The following is a 21,262-nucleotide window of genomic DNA, read 5'->3' on the forward strand; positions in this document are numbered from 1 at the left end:
CTACAGGGAGACAAGATCACATAAGCAATTAATTTTGCTTAACGCGCAGTGAGACCGACGTGAATTTAGGATTTTTTTTATTTTTTTAATCCTATCCTACTAATATGACGTAATCACTAAATTTAGTTGATGAGCTAAGCATAGAGAGTAATTATAAATTAATAGAAATGCTTTTTAAAATTTGACCTTAGAAGTTTGAGATTTTGACTTGGCATTAATTAATTAATTAATTATTTAAAGGGAAGAATCTACGCAGGCTGCAACGTCCCCATCGTGTCTACACTGTGGAATGTGCATTACTATTTACAAGTTGTACTAAAACAATGCATTCAATATGAGTTTTCGGAATATTCCACGTTAGTATTCACTCGCGAATAATTAACTATTCACAAACAATAAAATGCGCGAATTTAGAAAATATTTCATGTTCGTTTTAAAAGAATTGCAAGTGATTGAGAGGAAGGATTTGCAAAATTAACTGTTTTTCCCATCATTGATGCTTTGCGAAATTTGTTATAAAATGTTTTTTATAGTCCTTGCACTTACAATTATGTAAATATATTATTACCACTGAAAGTATATTCCATCTTCAATAAAGAAAGTAAAAATAATAACTAATAATAATAATAACTAATAATAATGATAATAATTAATAATAATGATAATAATTAATAATAGTAATAATAATGATTTTTTTTCTCTTTATAATAATAATAATAATAATAATAATATTATTATTATTATTATTATTATTAATAATAGTTATTACTATTATTATTATTTCAATTTACTAAATTACCATTTTTTTATATTTTAAAAATTAATTTTAATTTTTTTTCTTCATATAAACATTTTTACAATTAAATACAACATTAATAATTATCATTTTATATTACTTTAATATTTAGGAACATTTTAGTAATCTTCAATTTCTACCAATTAAACAAATATTTTAAAAATGTCACATCAATCAAATCCTACACTAGTTTTCACAAACTTTACCCTCAAATCCACTCTCAATTACCCACAAATTCACTCAAAAGAACAACAAAAAATTTACTCTCAAATGCACTCAAATACATTCAAATCATCTCTCCCAAATCATCTCTTCCAAATCATCTCAAAAGAACACAACCTAAATGTCATCTTCTTTTAAGGAGAAAACTGAAATTTTAACAAAACTTTTTAATAATTTTTTTATAACAAAATAGGTGTCATTATTTTATTTATTTGTTAAATTTATTTTAAACAAAATATTTAAAACGAATTAATTATACGAAGTTGTTAAAAAATTATAAAAAATATTGTTAAAAAAACTTTTCCTTTTTTTAAATTCATTGCTCACATGCCATTTTTCTACTCAATCTCTATTTCTAATTTACTGCGCCAATCATTTCTTACTCTATATGTTAATCCCTAATGTCTATTATATATATACACCTTCTTTTTAAAAGTATAATTTTTAAACAGATAAAGTAACTTATACTAGTTTGGCTCATTATTTTATTAAAATTTTTATAGTAGTTTTCTTTTATATATATATATCCGTAGTGTTAATGAAACCATGGTATCACGTGAGCTAAATTTGTGCCTCGAAATAAAATAAAATAAAAAAACAGCCACGTTTTCGTACTATAAATAGGATAGAACTTACGATCAATCCTTACACAGCAACAATCAACGAGTCAACAACAAAATCCTTTCTTTTGCTTCCAAACCTTTGAGAAAGGACGTAACAATGTCTGCCGAGTCTCTCCTTCAAAATGCTGAGAATGAGCGTAACCCACTAACCATGTCGGATGAGCAGATTTTGGAGGAAATTTACTCAACCCATGTCCACAGTGACACAAAGTTTGATGTGGATTCTCTTTTAACCCTTGTTGAGAATACTCTCAGACGTTCAACCCACATTGTTGACAATGTTGTGCAGGTTGCTTTTCTTCTTTCCTCCAAGTTTTTGCTTTACATTTACGTATCCTTCAGTTCAGATATATATGCACTTAATTCATATTTTCTTGCAGGGATCCCATGCAAGCTTGGAGACTATAGATGACAAGATCCCCCAATTCAAATCACCACTCTGTACCCTCAAACAAATTGCTTCTGAGGTAACTCACAGATCTAATTATACAAAATATATACATACATATATAGTAAAATACAAAAAATCATGTAAGTGAATAAAATTCATGAAAACGTTATGTTTATGAGTAATAGATGATAAACATGACATAGTGAGTTGCGGTGGCAGATGGCATGCAAGCTACCCCCAAGTGAGGAAACTGCTCACAAAACAACACTGGCCATACTTAACAAGCTCTCAATATACGACTGGGATGCAAAAGCGGTGCTCACACTGGCGGCTTTTGCATTGGAATATAGCGACTTTTGGCTCCTGGCTCAGTATCAACCCACAGACCCTCTTGCCAAATCTGTGGCTATTCTGAAGCGTGTGCCATTTCTCACAAGGCCCGCAGCTCTTCAGAAGCATCGCCAAGCCATTGCTGAGGTCAACAATTTGGTGAAAGCAACGCTGCAAGTGATTGAGGTCATCTTTGAGTTGGAGAAGCTTACCAGTTACGACATAAAGGATGTACCTGCTTTAGGGCTTGCAATAGAGCAAATCCCTGTCGATGTTTACTGGGCTATCATCACCATCGTCTCTGTAGTTACTCAAATTGATTGTCTCATCACTGAATCGTAAGTTACCGTCTTGTTACTTAATGCTTGTTTCCTTCATGTACAACCTTCCTTATTATTTCATTGACTGTTTAAGAGAGCACAAACACGAATTGTCTCACTATGGTCAAAAGATCAACATCATACTCAGCAAACTCAGGAAGCAGATCACGCTCTGTAGACAGCAGATAGGTTAGCAACTAAAATAATCTGCGCCTTTAATTATTTTCTCACGTTTTGCCTTATAGCTAATATTTGCTTTTGATATTTTCCGAAAAAAACGTGTTTTTGATTCAAACCTATATAACTGATGTAATAAAAGGTACGGAGTAGTGAATGNCAAACTAACTAGAGGANTATTTTTCTGTATTTTTTCAGATGAGGCAGAATATTATCGCAAGCTTAAAAGGCTTTTCCAAAGTCCCACTGAAATAATTGAAGTGTTAAAGGTTCTGATTTTCAACAAGGCTGCTCCTCAGCCTCTGTTTCATGGCGCTACCAAGACCACGGTTCGTTATTTCTAGTTTAGGTTATACTTGGTTTAAAAATAAGAACCTACTTTAAGGCACATTTTAAATTTTTAAGACATAAAATAAAGAAAAAAAAAGGTACTTTTTATAACTTCTCTATCTACCATTCATTTAAAACAACTGCAAATTTGTCCGTGAGAAAGAAAGAAAATGATTTGTGAGATTTTTGCTTAAATCAATATTGTGCTCTCGAAGTTATAATTGGATCAAAGAAGGTAATTTGGACCACCAAAACCTCATGCCGAAATGCATAAAATCGGACAAACACAAACTATAGAAAGGGACAGAAGAACTATCTCTTAAGATGGAGACCAAAATTGTATAAATTACAAAATTTATATGAAATATTTACTTATTTTTTAAAATGATCCTAACTTGACAATATATTTACATGAAATATATTAAATATTTCTTAAAAGACACTTAATTAATTAGAAGCCCCTTATAAATTTTGGACATTTTTAATGAAGTCTTATTTGAATTTTTTTTGCCTACTGAATATTCACATTTTTTCTAATTCTTAATTGAATTATTACTGTTTAATTCGTTTGTTAATTTGGTGAGGTAACTGTTATTTTGTCCTAGTCATTTTGATTTCTTAACTCCAGCTTTAAAAAAAAAAACATAAAATTATATAGTTAATATAAAATGATATTGTTAATGTAAAACTTTTAATGTTTTTTTATTGTTTTCATAACAAAATATATTACCAATAACGATCACATTAATGATGGAGACTCTTACAATCCTTTGATAGCTTAGATAGTGATGTAGAGATTGATTATGTGGACAATGATATGGAGAGAGCATGTCTTATTAGGTAAAGTCTTAAGTCACTTGTTTTATAACAATACTATCTTTTTTATATTAATAATAAAATCTCCCATGTATTAGCACAAAAAGAAATATATATATATATATATATATATATATATATATATATATATATATATATATATATATATATATATATATATATATATGATGTCATCCAAAATAACAACCACATCTATTAATAAGGAGAAAGTTAAAAATAAATCAATTAAAAAGTTTTTTTAAAATATATGAATAGTTCAACCAAAAATATCAAAATGTATCATCTAATTGAGACTTAATTAAGCATTTCAAAAAGAAATATTTGGAGACAATTCGACCAATTTCATGTATAACTGAAATTATAAGAAAATTTAGTATATATTTCTTAACCATTACTGTAAATACTAAATTATTTGCTGGGACAATAACAGTTAGGATCCCGTGGTCCCAGTACGAAGCCACGACTATTTTAAAAAAAGAATAATATAAAGATACGGTAATGGTCATTTGTTTCCTTCTTATATTTACAGAAAAAGGTATAGATATTTAGGCATTATGAAGCGATGCTTTAAAGTATTAATGATTTACGCATATTATAGTAAGTAGTTCTTAGTGATGATTCATTTGTTGGTTGGTAGGTGGAGATGAGTGTGCTAAAAAAGAAGAACGTGTACCTGTTTATTTCTTCTCTAGACATCACGGAAGAAGAGATATCAGTACTGCGACCTGTTTATGATTCGATTAAAAGTAAGGAGAATTATAAGATTGTGTGGATTCCTATTGTGGAGGCATGGACTGAGCAGCTGCACAAGAAATTTGATATTTTGAAAAGCAAGATGCCATGGTACGTGGTGCAGTACTCTGGAATCATAACAGGATACAAGTACATCAAGGAGGAATGGCACTTCAAAAAGAATCCTATGGTTGTGGTGATAAGCCCTCTATCGAAGGTGCAACACTCCAACGCATTCTATTTGATTCAAGCTCATGGAATCAGGGCTTTCCCCTTTACAACTTTCAGGGAACAACAAATAAACAACGAAATCAATTGGATTGCCTCTGTAGTAGGCAACATTCACCCCATCATAAACAGCTGGGTAAATATATTAATTTCTCACAAAAAGTACAAGATTTTATCATATCATATATATTAAGTATTTACTTGTATGAACAGGTGGAAGGGCAGAAGTACATTCTCTTCTATGGAGGGAAGGACAAAGAATGGATCCAACAGTTCACTAAGTACGCGAGTGCCCTTGCAAATGATGTGGCTATAAAGGAGGCAAAGATTTCCATAGAGTTGTTTTGTGTGGAAAAGGAAGACAAAAGCCTGGCGAAGCGGTTTTGGAGTGGGATAGAGAGTTTGTTTGTAACTAAAGTTCAGAAGCCAGTGGATGCAGTGACCCAAGAAGTTCAAAAGATGCTTTCCTACAGGAATGAAAGCGGTTGGGCTCTCCTCAGCAAAGGGCCATCTGTGGTGACCAGTGGTCATGGAATCTCAGTCTTGAAGACAGTGGCGGAGTTTGAGAAATGGAAAGAAGCCATAAAAAAGGACTTTGGGTTATCCTTCAAAAAGTACCATGCAGAGATTATCACTCCTCACCGTTGCTCATTCCTTCAGATTCCTAATGTTTCAGGAACGTTACCAGAGACCATCAAGTGCCCAGGTTGTCCTAGGGTTATGGAGATTTTCATCAGCTATAAGTGCTGCCACAATGAGAATAACGCCAATGCCATACAATAGATTGATTCAATGGGACTGACTTGTTTTGTCATCATCAGAGAGAGACAGTGTTTATGAATAAGAGGCTTGCCTCACCTGTTCCGTTTATCTTTTAGGATTACGTGCTACTTTCTCTATTAAAATAAAGATCTCTCTCTTGTATCAAGATAAAAACAAAAAGTGTCCTCTTAAGTTATGCTTTCTATGTAATAATAATGGAGCTTAATCATATGTTGCATTCAATGAAGCCTCCTATAGTGTTCCATCCATGATTGTGATTTTGTCTATGTAATACAAAGCTGTCATTATTTTCATGATATTTTTCAAACATATTATATTCTTTTCATACAAATCAACTTTTATACGTGCAAAAGAAAAGAAAGAGAAAAAATAACTAAAGATAATATGAAATGAATATAAAAAACTTATATGTCTAAGTATCGTTATTCATTTAATAAAAAACTTTTTACTTTTTAATAAATAAAAAATTTATCTTTTTATTATTATTATTTTATTCTTATAATATGTTGTGAAATAAATATAATGTATTTCAAAATAGCATTACCCTTTCACTCATTTGACATTAATATGTAATACTTTTTTCTTTATAATATAATGTAATACTTTTGTCAAATGGTATTTCTTTTCTCTTTTTTTTTTTTCATTCCTTTATATTACTATCTAACAGTTTTTCCATATTTTTTTGTTTGAGGTTGTTTTAAATTGAACCTGACTATACAATGGATGGTAGATTTCTTTCTTTTTCAACTGTTCACCAACACTAGAGTGTTTTAGGACTAAAAAAACATCATGAAATAAATGATTAACTTTTCTTGTTTTATTGAATTGACAACCATGACTTGCTATTAAGCTTTAAGGTATCTATGTTATATTTAGGAAAACATCGGTCAAGTTTTGTATAAGAATTGTTGATTTTAAGCTTTGTTTTGAAATATAATGGTAGTGATGTACTGTTATAATTAAAACGAACTCTTAATATTATCATTAATATGTTTACTTTTTGAAGCAAAAGTCTTTAGTTTAGAATGCAACAACAATTTTCTTTTAGCGTATCCATTTTTCAATTAATCATAACGTATTAGTTAGTTAGCTAACATGTATGTAAGATAAATTTAGGAACAAGATTTTTTCAAAATATAAACATTAATATCGGAGGATATATATATTTTTCTTTAAATACTAAATGTTTAAAATTTTATTGAGATTTAGTTTAAAGAGTTGTTTTTTATATTAAAAATGTTATTATGGAGAAAAATGAAATTACTCATATACTAAGTTGTATATTTTATTAATTAGATATCTTTTAGTTATTATTATAATGTCTTAATTATTTATATAAATTTTAAGAGAAAAAAAATATAAAACATAATTAAATAATTTATACTTTGCATATGAAGTATATGTTTCTTCTATTTTTTATTTTTATGAAGGCGCATTACATAAATTTGGGATTTAAGAGGGTTGGAAATTCAAAAGTGACATTTAAGTTCCATAAATTTGACTATTAGGCCCAATTTCATGGAATAATTCCTAATCGCTATGTTTTGTTTGGGCCGAATAAAATAAAAAAGAACACACTTTTCTATATTAACTCACTTTCTTCAAAGAATGTATAACATGTTTTTCTTTTGTTTGAACTATTAAGCTTAGGTAAAACATAATTACAAATGCTTGCTAGAAAAATAGTTTTTGCTATATAAGTGTCCCAGGTACTCTGATCGTCAATTTATGTTGTTTTGTGGTCCGATGTAATGTCCAGGTCAAATTTCTTCTCTTCCTTCAATTTAGAGAAATGGTATTTTAAATAAAATAGATAATTGAAATATTGGTTACAAAATTAATGATAAGTAATTAATAAATTTATTTTAAATTAAAAAATTCTAAAATATATTTTATATAATTTTTTATGCCTTAAAATTTTTCATCATTGTTAAATCATAATAAAATATGATATATTTTGTGTTGTCAAAATATAATAAACTATTGTAAAATATATAAGATTAGATTTTATAACGATTTTCAACTGATATTAATTTTTTTATTTTCTACCAACAATATTAACATTTATCACAAACTACTTTTAATATGTGAAATCTTGCCAATTATTTTTAATTGTTAAAATTTTTATTTGTGATAGTAATTTTAATATTTACAAATATAATTTGTGTAGTAACTAGGGATGACAATGGATCGGATGAGGTACGGATATCCAATTTGTAAGAAAAATCTACTTGTTACCAATTTGTAAGAAAAATCCACTTGTTACTTGTTTGCTATTTATGAGAATATTGGTTCAAATAATATCTGCATGTATTTTAAAATCCGCACGTACACACCAACAAATATTTTAAAAAATATATTTTATAAATTTTTAAAATAAAATTTAAATAAAATTAAAAAGTATATATATAATATAAATTAAGATTTAATTTTAATTAAATTTAACTTAATAAAATATAAATTAATTTTACTTTTAATTAAATGTTTATAATATCTATACTCGTTTATAAGCAAGTATTAAAATATCTTTATTCATTATCCATGAATAATAAATATATGTGAAAAATAATTGAAAATTTTGGATAGCCACATTGTTTTCTTCATTTTTTTTTCTCTTTTAATTAATTACTTAGTTAAACATAAATAAAAGAGGTGGAAGAAAATAGTGTCCATAATACAATTGAAACAAGTCTATGTACATGTGTTATTGGACTATCTAGCATAGAAAAGATATTGTTGTTTATACCATTAGAAGAAAATATTTAAATAAAAAAAAGTAAGAAGAGATTATGTAAATAGTGTATGAATGCTAAAAGTGTACGTTTTTAAAATGATTTCAACCTAATAAGTTAAACGTAAGTGTATAATGATCTATTACTAAAATTTAAATGAATTCAGTCCTTTTGAATTAATATGTATAAATGTAATCAATTAAACCACGATTTCTACTGCTTTGAAAATAATAATATAATAAAATGACACTGATAGTGACAAGAAAAGATTATTTCTATTAGTGCACTAATCTATTAATTTTGTGTGTACACTAATTATATGAAATGTTGATTCATGAGTAACCCACTTACTATTATACAAAAGAAAAAAATGTTGTTCCTATCTAAACTTAATAAAATTTCTTATTAAGTTGAAATAGTGTCATCCTAGATATTGCATGCAGCTCGAAGTTTTACTTTTAAATATTTAGTACAATGGTATATCTAAATTCAGATTTAAATATATTATTAAGTTAAAGTACTCTATTGCTGTATAATTTCAGTAGTTTAAGAAAAAAATGTAAATTTAGTTAAGTTATGCTTGACACAATTTATTTTCTTGAGATATATATGTTGGGGGAGGTACTACACACACATAGACCTCCACACATGGTAAGACACTGTCCGCTTTGGGTCAAGCTCTCACGGTTTTGCTTTTTGCACCACTCCAAAAGGCCTCTTACCATTGGAGATATCTATGTGTATATAAACCCTTGATCAATTCTTTTTTCACTCAACGTGGGACTTTGTTTGCTCTCCAACAATATACTCGGTTATAAATTAAAACAGAAATTAAAAAAATCATTTTTATATTATTTTCTATTTTCAAAAGTTAACATACATTAAATAAAAATATTCAATTTTACTTAAATTTAATATAATCAACATAAATTTATTTTTATTGATAAAAAATACAGAAGTTTGCGACTTATACATATTAATCTTATAATTTGATAATGTTATTATTTTATTTTTCAGAAGTTATTTTAAGAAGACAATTACAAAACCATGATCCTTGAAATAGAAAAGTTAGTGAGATACTCGGCTTAAGAAGTTAGTAAGAGTTTACAATAATATATATTTTTGATTATGTTGTTCAAAGAGAAAGTTAGGTGAATAAATTTGTATAAAATTAAAAAAATAGCTGAATTTATAACTTCCTTTCTCAGCAAAACGAAAATTCCTTTCCTGTTTTATCACTTTTAAAAACTTTTTATTAAAATAGAACTAGCTTAGCTGCTGTTTTTTAAGATATGAATAAATTATAAGAGTTTAGACGTTCATGTGTAAGAGCACAATGAAGTTGACACATGCACATCGTTTTTGCAACACAACAAAACAATTCTCTCACCCACAAACCAAACACGATGATTCAACGTAACAAGACATCATAACCAAACATCCAAACTATGAAGATGTTGTGTTGAATGATCGATGTATACGACAGTACGACAGCTAAACATGGCCTAAATATGATTAAAAAAAGATTGAACGAAAGAAAAGGTGAAATGCTGCGACACCGCATACAGTTAGCTACCCAATAATACAAGATTTCTACATATATATAATGTTTTTCATTCTTGTCTATTTCTCTTTTTTTTTCTTTTCTTTTCTTTCTTTCATCAACTTCTATGAATCATGCACGATTGTTTACCTATTTTTTAAACATGGGGATAAAGCTTAGCTAACAAAAATACAGAATATGCATGATCAACAGGTACACAACTAATTTTACAATAATAGGAGAAAAAAAAAACAATGTAAGGTGAATTAGAGCTAAATATTCCATGAAGACCCGTAGGCAGAGATTGAACCATCCTCAACAAACATTCAGCACAACCATTCCGTTACCTTAACCTATACTGATTCTGATAAATGACATTAACATAAATTTATATTCCTTGCAACAAACACTTTAGTCATTTAACAAAATAGGGACACAAATGAAAAACCTTTTAAGAAAAAACAACGAATGGTGGATATTGGTGAGTAAACCTTAAATCAGTTATCATAAGTAAAAGTGCATTGTTTAATGTTTAACAATATTTTTTTAAAATGTTTGCTATACAAATAGTACCATATAGTCCTTATACAAACATACTAATGTGTAAAATACCTGAATATATGTCACACTGTAAAACCTTAAACCTTATTATCCACAAAATTTAGATAAATAATTTATTTAAACAATAATATATTGTGTATGGTCCATGCTAATAAAATGGCATGGGTCCATAATCTAGTTCGAAGGGGAAAAATTTCAAGGTCATTGAATAGGTTATATTTCTGATATTTTTCTTACACAATTATTACGGAATACATCCATATAAAGGTACGTATATTATCCACTAAATCTTCAAATTAGTCATTAAGATTGAATAAACTATCAATTATTGCATAGAATAAAGTATCACTTTTTAATTATTAAAATTATAAGGCATATTTATAATAATTCATAAAACTTTAAAAATATTATATGAATTTCTGCAATTAAAAGTATTCACGTTTAGCATTGACGTATATTAGTCACTAACCTTATAGTCGCTAAATTTAATACGTTAAAATTGTGGTAGTCTTCAAATGAAGTAATAACAAGGACTAACATGACTATTTAAAATATATATATATATATATATATATATATATATATATATGACATTTCTCTAATTCTATGGACCACTATATTAGTGTCTCATTATTTCTGGAACTAAAATATTAAATATAAGCTTCATTTTATTTTTATTAATAATGTATAGAACCTTTTTAAAATAAAAAAATATAGTGTTAATATTTGATTTACGAAAAAAAATGTTATTTAGTTAACTTTTTCTACTTTATTCTGTATAGTTAATTCACATGAAAATAAACTTAAGTGAGTGATGCTTTACAAAAGAAAAATGTGTAACACTTTTCATAGAAACAACTCGAACTTGTAATTTCTGTTAAATCATATTTTTAAAATATCAATATTTGTTTTAAAAATTGCAAATGGTTCATGTTGGAATTTCTATGCATCATGCAAATTTGTTTCGTTACAGTGCTTGGTATAAAATTAAGAGTTTTAGAGAATAATTTTGATGAAATCTTAGGAATTGAATGCCCTATAATTCATATCATGTGATGAAATTAGTAGTTAACTACTCTCTAATCTAATTGACAAAGACTAGCCACCAAAATTGATCATGTCTTCACTTTATAAATAGAGGAGTCTGATTAATCATCACCACAACTCTCCTTCTTTTAATCTTTCCATCTCTCAGACCTTGCCATAATTCTTGAAAGAGAGCTGTGACCGTAATGGCCACCAAGCATTCACTCAAGTCTCTCTTTCACCGAAGTTCAGAGAGTGATCACAACCCGTTAAACATGTCCGATGAACAGATACTGGAGCAAATTTACTCAACCCATGTCCACAGCCACACCAAGTTCGATGTCGACTCTCTTTTCGTTCTTGTCGAGAACACCCTTAGGCGTTCAACTCTCATTGTTGAAAACGTTGTTCAGGTTTACATACATACCGACGTCTTTCATATTTCTACTTCTGTTGCCCGTCTTTCTTTTTCTCGATTTCCTTCATAACTTTTATGACATTGTCATGACTTTTACAGGGATCCAAATTAAGTCTGGAGCAGCTAGAAGACAAGATCCCCCAAGCCAACTTCAATTCACCACTCTGCACCCTCAAGCAAATTTCATCCGAGGTCATTCATTAACTTAATTTTGTCACGTAAAGATTAATCAGGATTATGAACACGTCACATGGTTGGATCTGTCTGATAATTTTTGTGTCTAAGTAACATGTTGAATGATGACAGATGTCATGCAAGCCTGCCGGAGAGGAAATTGCTCACAAAACTACAATGACGATACTTGTGAAGCTTGCAAACTATGAGTGGGATGCAAAAGCGGTGCTCACACTGGCAGCTTTTGCAATGGAATATGGCGAGTTCTGGTTGCTTGCTCAGCATCAACCAACAGACCCTATTGCAAAATCTGTGGCTTTTCTCAAGAGAGTCCCGGAGCTCACAAGACCTGCAGCACTGCAAAAGCATCGCCAAGCCATTATAGAGCTCAACAATCTGGTCAAGACAACGCTGCTAGTGATTGAGCTAATCTTTGAGTTGGAGAAACTTACAACGTTCGACACAAAGGATGTGCCTGCTTTGTTGCCGGCAATAGAACAAATTCCTGTTGATGTCTACTGGGCCATCATCACCATCGTGGCTATTGAGACTCAGATTGATTACCTCACTACCGAAACGTAAGTACCTTCAGTTGTTATCTTTGCGCTTTATGTAAATATATATCAAACTTTCCTATGTGTTTGTGGTTTTATGATTATTAAACACATTTTAAAACCTGATTGATATTCCCATAATTGCTTGATTTTAGAGGGAACAAGCAGGATCTCTCCCACTATGGTCAAAAGATCAATATCATACTCAGCAAACTTAGGAAGCAAATCATGCTTTGCAGACAACAGATTGGTCGGTAACTTAACTGGATATATATAACCTTTTATCTTTTATGGAAAGCAAACTTGACAAATTGAATTTTTGCATTTAAAACTAAAAGTGAACAGCAGAAAAGACTTGAATTTTTGCATTTAAGTACATTTTTTGTCTTTTCTATTTCAGAGGAGGCAGAGTATCATCACAGGCTCAGGAAATTTTTTCAGACGCCTACTGAAATAATGGAGGTGTTTAAGTTTCTGGTTTTTTCGAAGGATGCCCCACACCAACTGTTTGATGGTGCCACTAAGACCACGGTTTGTCCCTCTTTCAACCAAATTTCTACAAAGTTTCGCCAATCATTTGCCATTCAATAATAACTGCAAAAAATGTGATTTTTAAACATCGTACGTACGGATTTAATTTTTTTAACTTTTAATCCACAATTACCAGTTTTCACTTTCATAATTGTGACTCGGATCTCTCTCTCTCTTCTCATCAATAGCTTATACTCTATTTGGCTTAAATAGAAAATACACTTTTTTTTTTTTTTTTTCACATAGAACATATAGAAAATTTGTTGAATATATATTTTTGTGTTATATTACCTGATGTTGGACAGGGTAAGTTATAATACAAGCGTTAGCATAAAACTTTGGTAAAGACAACTATATTTAAACTAATATTTTATTGTGTAAAAGAATAAACGATTGCTTTTATAATGATTATTTTAAATATATTTATAAACTATATTATAATTAAAATCTATAATAAAGAATTCAAATTATATAAAAAAGTTTCAACTTATTGTATTTTTTTAAATATTGAGATGTAGTTTTAGAGATTAACATGAAAAGTAATAGATTGAAATGATGACCACTTAAGAAAATCAAATGGTAATAATAATAGACAAAAGGGATTACCTTTATCAGCCTATGGTCCTTGTAGGAAGACTTTTTGTTCATTTGAGGTAATTTGGAAGAGAGTGATTGAATAAATTTGAGAGTAAATTTTTTGTTATTTGTTTGAGTAGATTTGAAGGTAATTGAAAGTAGATTTTGAAATAAAATTCATAAGAATTAGTGTAGAATTTGATTGATGCGACAGATTTAAAAAAAAATTGTTTAACAGGTAGAAATTAAAGATTACCAAAATGTCTCTAATTATTAAAATAATAGAAAATAATAATTGTTAATGGTATATTTAATTATAAAAATATTTATAATGAGAAAAAAAAATAATTTAATAAATTGAATATAAAAAATACTTTAAAGTTTATAAATATAATTTTAAAGAAAATTAATAAAATACTATTTTCTATAAAAGATAATTTTAAATAATAGAATAAAAAAATTAAAAGAATATTTTTGTAGAAAATTATTATTTTTTCTTTAAATATTGTTTTTGCTTAAATATTTTTTTTAAGAATATAATTTAACCGTGGTATAATTATTATTATTATTATTTATTACTAATTAAAACATATTAGTTACGTTTTGGGATTACAGAATTACGTTTTCATATGAAATAAAATATTTTTAATTTGAAATTGATTATAGTATAATAAAATTATAAAATTATAAAATTATAGAGGGTAGAAAGGATATTTCGTTAAAAATACTTTCAAATCCAAACACATAAGCGATGATAAGAAAAATGATATACTTTACTTCTAAATCCTCAGAAACAAACATGATTGAATCTCTCATCAATTCCTCGTCCACAGAAATTTAGGTTGAAGCGAACACAGCATAAATCTAATGGTGTGCAAAATGATTTTTGCACATGATTTCCGTTTTTATTGATTGATTGTTATTGATTTTGATTATTGTTTGTTTGGGGAGGTTGAAATCACTGAGCTGAAGAAGAAGAATGTGTACTTGTTGATCTCGACTCTAGAGATCACGGATGAAGAGATTTCAGTACTACGACCAGTGTATGAATATATCAAAAGCAATGATCAATATAAGATTGTGTGGATTCCCATTGTAGAGGAATGGACCGAAAAGTTACACAAGAGATTTGAGGTTTTGAAAAGCAAGATGCCGTGGTACGTGGTGCAGCACTTGGGAGTAATAGCAGGGTACAAGTACATTAAGGAGGAATGGCACTTCAAAAGGAAACCTATGGTTGTGGTGTTGAATCCTCAGGGAAAAGTGCAACATGCAAACGCTTTCCATCTGATTCATGTTTATGGAATGAAGGCCTTTCCCTTCACTATTGCTGATCAAGAGAGAATTGATAGAGAAATTCACTGGATTGGTTCGGTGGTAGGGGATTCTCACCCTCACATAAGCACCTGGGTAAGCAAACTTCCCAAATGGATATGCAAATGCTCCTCTTGTTAGGTTTTTGAATATTTTTCCCTTTATTGATATCTGAAGCATTGGTATAGTTTAAGAGGTTAATTGGAAGGTTTCTAAGATGCAGATAAGAGAGCAAAAGTACATTCTCATATACGGAGGAAGCGACAAAGAATGGATCCAACAGTTCACAAAGTACGCAAGTAGCTTTGCAAATGACGGCGCTCTAAAGGAGGCAAATATTCAAATAGAGTTGTTCTGTGTGGAAAAGGAAGATAAAAACTTTCTGAGGAGGTTTTGGAGTGGCATAGAGAGCTTGTTTGTGACGAAGGCTCACAACACAGTCGATGCAGTGACTCAAGAAGTGCAAAGGATGCTTTCTTACAAGAATGAAACTGGGTGGGCTGTCCTCTGCAAAGGGTCATCTGTGGTGATGAGTGGTCATGGAAGCACAGTGTTGAAGACAGTGTCCGAGTTTGACAAATGGAAAGAGGCTATGCTGAAAAAAGGGTTTGAGCCTACCTTCAAAGAGCACCATGAAAGGATTGTGCGCACCACACATCGCTGCGTGCACCTTGAAATTCCTAATATTGCAGGAAAGATGCCAGAGACCATTAAATGTCCCGAGTGTGGCAGGACAATGGAGATTTTCATCAGCTATAAATGCTGCCACACTGATTCTACTTCAATTTCCATACACTAGAATTCAACTACGCCAACTGCTTCTTTTATGTTATGAATGAGAGAGTGTAGTCTTCGGTTATGGGACTAAGTTTTTCTGCTCAAATAAATTTTTCTTTCAATAGAAGGACTTCTGTGTGACCTTGCAAATAAGGTGTGTAATTCCGTGCTGTTAATCTTCAATAGTTTTACTATGATAGGGTGATTCCTTTGCATTGCACGATCTATTGCCAATGTACTTTTTATGTTTACAAATTTATAATCAATTGTTATTTTTTCTTCTAAGTCTGTTTTATTGATTTTGATTCTTTTAATTTTCAAAATTGTTTAAAATGACTTTTGTTTCTGTTTGACAATGGATTGAGACGCATTTTGTCGTCTCATGTGAAGTTATGCTATTAATCCAGCGATGGCTAATCTGCATCTCTTGCGGCGTTGAATGACTTGCCGCTTGTTTCTTTGAATGACTAAAGATAAGATGAGAACTCCAAGTCAGTAATGAACAAACATATTGGTCTGGTACAAGTTTATTAATCAAATAATTAAAAATATTATTATATAATTTTAATAATAGAAATTTTTATATTAGAATTTTTAATATTCTTAATAACCATCAGCTATTTTATTAAGAAACAGTTTAAAATTAAAAGATATGTTTATATAAAAATATTTAGAAAAGATATAACTAATGAAGAATTAAAATAAAGAAACCGTATGCTATAAATACTAATTTTATAAGTTAAAGAAAAAACATAAAACTTAACAAATGAAAGTGTAGCAAGAGAAGTCATTTAACACAATATAATACTTTACTTCTGTAATGAATTCAACCTCCTATAAGACTTCAGTATTCTGTATCTTCAAAAAGTCGTCTGCACATGTCTACTAAATTTGTATAAATTTTCATCAAACGTAATTAATTAAAATTGAAGTTAGTTCAAGATTATCACATGAATCAAAGGTAATTTTTTTAAAAAGCAAGTCATGTGTCAAATTTTAAAAAGGAATTGGTAAGGATCATTAAAATATTTGTTTCAATAGATATTTGTTATTATTTATAAGTAAAATGATATTTTAATATTTATTATAAAGAAGTTAGGTGGAGTATCATAATATTATGGAAACTCGTGGATACTGTATATCCGTTGATGATAATTTGATTTTTTAGAAAAAAAAGAAATTGTAATCTATTGTAAAACTAAATATAAAATTATGGTTTTAGCATTTTGTTTGGCTTAAACAATCTTTTAGAGATTTATAATATTAATTTCAATTTTGTATCTTACGAGAGAAACAAATTCATATTGACGTGGCTTATTTCAGAAAATGTACTCACGGAAAATATGTCATTGAATGTCCTAGTTTTAGACATAAAAGAGTTAAAAGATGTGGGAATATCATTTTTCAAACATTATATATTAATGAATTCATTAAAAATATAGGGAGAGGATGAAAGTTTATTGATTGTGAAACTTTCTTTTTTGGTTAAACCCTTCTCGGACGAAGCTTTCGACGACCAACCCATGTAATATTTCTTTTATTTTACATAAATACACATTGATTAACTACTTTAGGTATGATTTTGTTTCATTTTGAATGTTTGGTTTCGTGCACATGAATTTTTTGGAACATAGACACGTTTTTCTTTATCTCTCATTGGTAGCATCATTTTATTCCAGCAACAAACCTACTTTCAAGAATGTTAGTTTTTATTTGGGTTTTTGAAGGACTTTCGTTTTCATTTTGGGTTATATATTGGTTGAACTTGTTGGAATTGTTGATATTGGTATTGTTGAACTTGTTTGTTGTTCATACACCTTATATATCCAAACTTACAGGTAAAACTGAGATTATATTCAAAAGAACTCTAAATGACTTGAAAATTTGTTCAAAGCACCAAAAAATCATGAGAAACCCCCACAATAAAATTTTGGATCAAAATTTAAAATCTAAGTATGTGAAATATTTTCACAAAGTTTGAAAAACACAAAATAAATTGACAAAAAATAAAAAATGATCTTTTTTTTTTTTTAAATTTAGAAGGAACAGTCAGTTGTGCAGGCTACCACAAGCTTGATTTTTTTTTACTCTAAATCGATATATTATTATGTCAAATCTGCTAATCAGAATAAAAGTTATAGTCGTTTAAAGATTAGCAAGAACTTAATTTTCAAATAATTTTTAAACTTCAGACAAACCCAAAATAAAGGCTCTTGGTGTTTCTTTTTTCCTGAAATAGAGGTTCAAGGAATGATAAAAAAAATCAACAAAAAATAATAACTATAATTACCAAAACCAAAAAGCACAAGTAAATAGTAAATATACACTACTCACAACAACACCATTCATTACTACTATTTTAACACCACTACTAATATACATAGTAAGGATTGACATAATGAATCCTCTTTATTCATTCTAAGGATGATGGTGCATACAAATATTGTTAGCCACATTGTCATGATTTTTCAGGTTTTTACTTATGATAGCTTTAGTTTATAGTTTTTATTAGTTCAAAGAAATTTGAAAATGAGTTCTGGATATATGAAATGCCAAAATTGGTCTACATTTTCTGGTTTTGTACGTTTCAGGTTTGGTAAAACTATATAAAAAAAACAAATAAGGGATGTTTGGAAGTGCATTTTGAACGTCATTTGACTCATTTGACGTCGAAATTTACCATTTTTGACGTCAATTAACGTTTGAAAAATGTTTATTTCTAACGTCATCTGACGTCTGATAATGTCAATCAACATCTTTTTTTTTCCAACATCAATTAACGTCTCTTGCTATATGTAAGACCTCGATTTTTGAGATGTCACGGTGCAACTTTTTTTCAAAAAACATTCAATTCAAATGCGGAATCAAATCATAACTATAAATATCGTTTGAAAATCTTACAATATCATTTTTACACAAAAATACCAAATCGGAAAACTTTTAAATAATAGAAAATAAATAATAAATCCATGAGCATAACATCTCAACTCTTGTCAGTTACTCAGATCCGATCTTATCTACAAACCATCTACTCCCGTACAAGTTCGATCATCGTAGGTTGAAACTACAACTACAACATTTTAGGGCGAGCAACCAAATTTATCATATCAACCAATATACAATGATCATATTAACTAAAATAATAGCCAAATCCTAAACATATATCATCACAACATTAAAATCATAACATTAACCTCACAACATTAACATCACAACCCAATAGTCTATTCCCTCTACACTACCACACCACCTAATCACCATAACCAATTCATTACGAGGCACACGACATCGTCCTCCCACATCACACGGCCAACGAGAACCTCTTTTCGCATCACAAGGCCAAAAGAGTTATCACTGTCAAACCATCATCTTTCCGCATCACACAGCCGAAGAGAATGTCTTTCCCACATCACACGGCCTAAAGAGTCATCACTACCAAATCATCATCTTCCTGCATCACACGGCTGAAAGAGTCATCACTACTAAATCATCATCTTCCCGCATCACACGTGAAAGAGAATTTCTTTCCCGCATCACACAACCGAAAGAATCCTCACTACCAAATCATCACCTAATAACTTCTATCTCTCCTTCTCTTTTCATCACCACTGAACTACTCATTCACCCTACTCATCTTTTATTCTGAGTTTTCAAAACTCATAACTCCCTCTTACTTCTATCACACCATGCATCCATAGAATAACCCACACCTTTTGACACTCCAAACCACACCCATCTTGGTCACCAATAACATCATCAAATGCACATGCAACAAGAACATACAATTCAAAACCCTACACATATATGATCACTTCATGCCATGCATTCAACCTTAACAGGTTAACAAAACCCTTTTATACCCAATTCTCCTCTAGACTGAAACAAACACCACTCATGGTGCACAACCGATCACAAAACAAATATGAATGGTAAGAACATCACCACCCCAATTACACATACAATAATTCTAGCTACTCCCCTTACCCTACATGCACAAGATAATTCTAGTCACTCCCCTTATCTAATCTTGTACGATTTTTGTTTCCAATATCACCAAAGAAAGCTTCACAATGTCACCGATGGTCCTCCCATATTTTATATTCTATTTTCTCCTAGAAAGCGTCTTTTCTCTCCCTTATCTTTCTAATTTTCTTTTTTATCTTTTAGGGTAACAAAATGTCAATCCCTTTTTATTCTTCTCATTTTTATCCTCTTTTAATCTATCTCCATCTTTTTAGTTTTAATAAAATCTCTTAGTTTATCTCTATAACCACTAAGATTTCTTCTCTTATTCTCTCTTAACTACTTTTTAAAATATCATCAATCACCAAATCTTTTTAAAATCTACAATATCTAATAATGATTTTCTCTAATAATAATATTTCTTTTAATCTTTAAAGCCACCAAGTTTATATCTCTTATTTTCATTTAACTAATTTTTAAAATAACAATAACTAAATCTTCTAAGAGATAATATTATTTTATTAAATATCCAGATTATTTATTTTACATATTTTTCCTTTCTACACCCTCTCTTACTTAGTTTCTATACCAATTAAATAAGAATAAAAGACTCTTTTGTCTCTAGGCAAAAACATAAAAATATATAAAAAAATAACATAACAATTATATTATAACAAAAATATAAACTCAAAAACACTAATCTTCAAACAAAAATGTCAAGTCTTAAAACTATTTTATTTTTAAAATCCGTATTTTCTCAAATCTTACAATAACGTCGATATTTTAGTAGAAATAAAAAATAACATACGTCAAAGTCATTTTTTATACTACTATAAGTTTGTTAATTTAAGTAATCAATTTATAAATATTTTTCTAAAATATTTACGAGAATAAAAATTTATAATATTTATAACAAGTTTAATATATATATATATATATATATATATATATATGGGGTTTGTTAACACGCGCCTGTTTTTTAGTTGGTACGTTTTAACAATGTGTACCGGATTATAGTAGACAAAAATACCCTCATTTATCATGGATTCTTAGTTTTAAGGTCAAGGATATTTAAATAATTTTCATTTTCAAAACTAAAAAAAAAAAAAAAGAAACCCCCAAACCCTTACTCACCTCCCTCATTCCTCTCAACCCTTTCTNTTTCATCTCTCTCACTCTAACATTTTCTCTGTCATCCCTATTGCCTCAATCGAAAAAAAAAATCAGAAACACTTGCCTAACCCTTGTCCTTTTCCCTTTACACAAAGTATTTCTTTTTCCTTTCTCTATTGATATGGGATACATGATGTAAGATTACAACCTA

The 21,262-nt window shown here is 29.3% G+C and overlaps 2 protein-coding genes across 2 annotated transcripts; both read left to right on the forward strand.

Annotated features, from left to right (window-relative positions):
* The first annotated feature begins 1,682 nt into the window (after positions 1–1,682).
* LOC106770581 (protein SIEVE ELEMENT OCCLUSION B) lies at positions 1,683–5,996 on the forward strand. The gene is made up of 7 exons (XM_014656381.2): positions 1,683–1,930; positions 2,022–2,108; positions 2,252–2,700; positions 2,777–2,871; positions 3,058–3,188; positions 4,664–5,122; positions 5,200–5,996. The coding sequence occupies exons 1-7, from the start codon at positions 1,739–1,741 to the stop codon at positions 5,767–5,769; spliced, it is 1,983 nt and encodes a 660-aa protein (XP_014511867.1). The 5' UTR covers positions 1,683–1,738; the 3' UTR covers positions 5,770–5,996.
* A 5,757-nt stretch (positions 5,997–11,753) lies between these two features.
* Positions 11,754–16,260, forward strand: LOC106769758 (protein SIEVE ELEMENT OCCLUSION B). The gene is made up of 7 exons (XM_014655501.2): positions 11,754–12,044; positions 12,149–12,241; positions 12,356–12,801; positions 12,933–13,027; positions 13,178–13,308; positions 14,836–15,294; positions 15,422–16,260. Exons 1-7 carry the CDS (start codon positions 11,838–11,840, stop codon positions 15,995–15,997), a joined length of 2,007 nt encoding a protein of 668 aa, XP_014510987.1. The 5' UTR covers positions 11,754–11,837; the 3' UTR covers positions 15,998–16,260.
* Positions 16,261–21,262: the final 5,002 nt, after the last annotated feature.

Source organism: Vigna radiata, chromosome 8, assembly GCF_000741045.1.
Source record: "Vigna radiata var. radiata cultivar VC1973A chromosome 8, Vradiata_ver6, whole genome shotgun sequence".
In the NCBI taxonomy this organism is placed as follows: Eukaryota; Viridiplantae; Streptophyta; class Magnoliopsida; order Fabales; family Fabaceae; genus Vigna; species Vigna radiata.

Coding starts and splice junctions, on each gene's coding strand:
- LOC106770581 (XM_014656381.2), top strand. CDS start 1,739: ATGTCTGCCGAGTCTCTCCTTCAAAATGCTGAGAATGAGCGTAACCCA. Junction 1,931..2,021: donor TTGTTGACAATGTTGTGCAG/GTTGCTTTTCTT, acceptor ATTTTCTTGCAG/GGATCCCATGCAAGCTTGGA. Junction 5,123..5,199: donor ACCCCATCATAAACAGCTGG/GTAAATATATTA, acceptor TTGTATGAACAG/GTGGAAGGGCAGAAGTACAT.
- LOC106769758 (XM_014655501.2), top strand. CDS start 11,838: ATGGCCACCAAGCATTCACTCAAGTCTCTCTTTCACCGAAGTTCAGAG. Junction 12,802..12,932: donor GATTACCTCACTACCGAAAC/GTAAGTACCTTC, acceptor GCTTGATTTTAG/AGGGAACAAGCAGGATCTCT. Junction 15,295..15,421: donor ACCCTCACATAAGCACCTGG/GTAAGCAAACTT, acceptor TCTAAGATGCAG/ATAAGAGAGCAAAAGTACAT.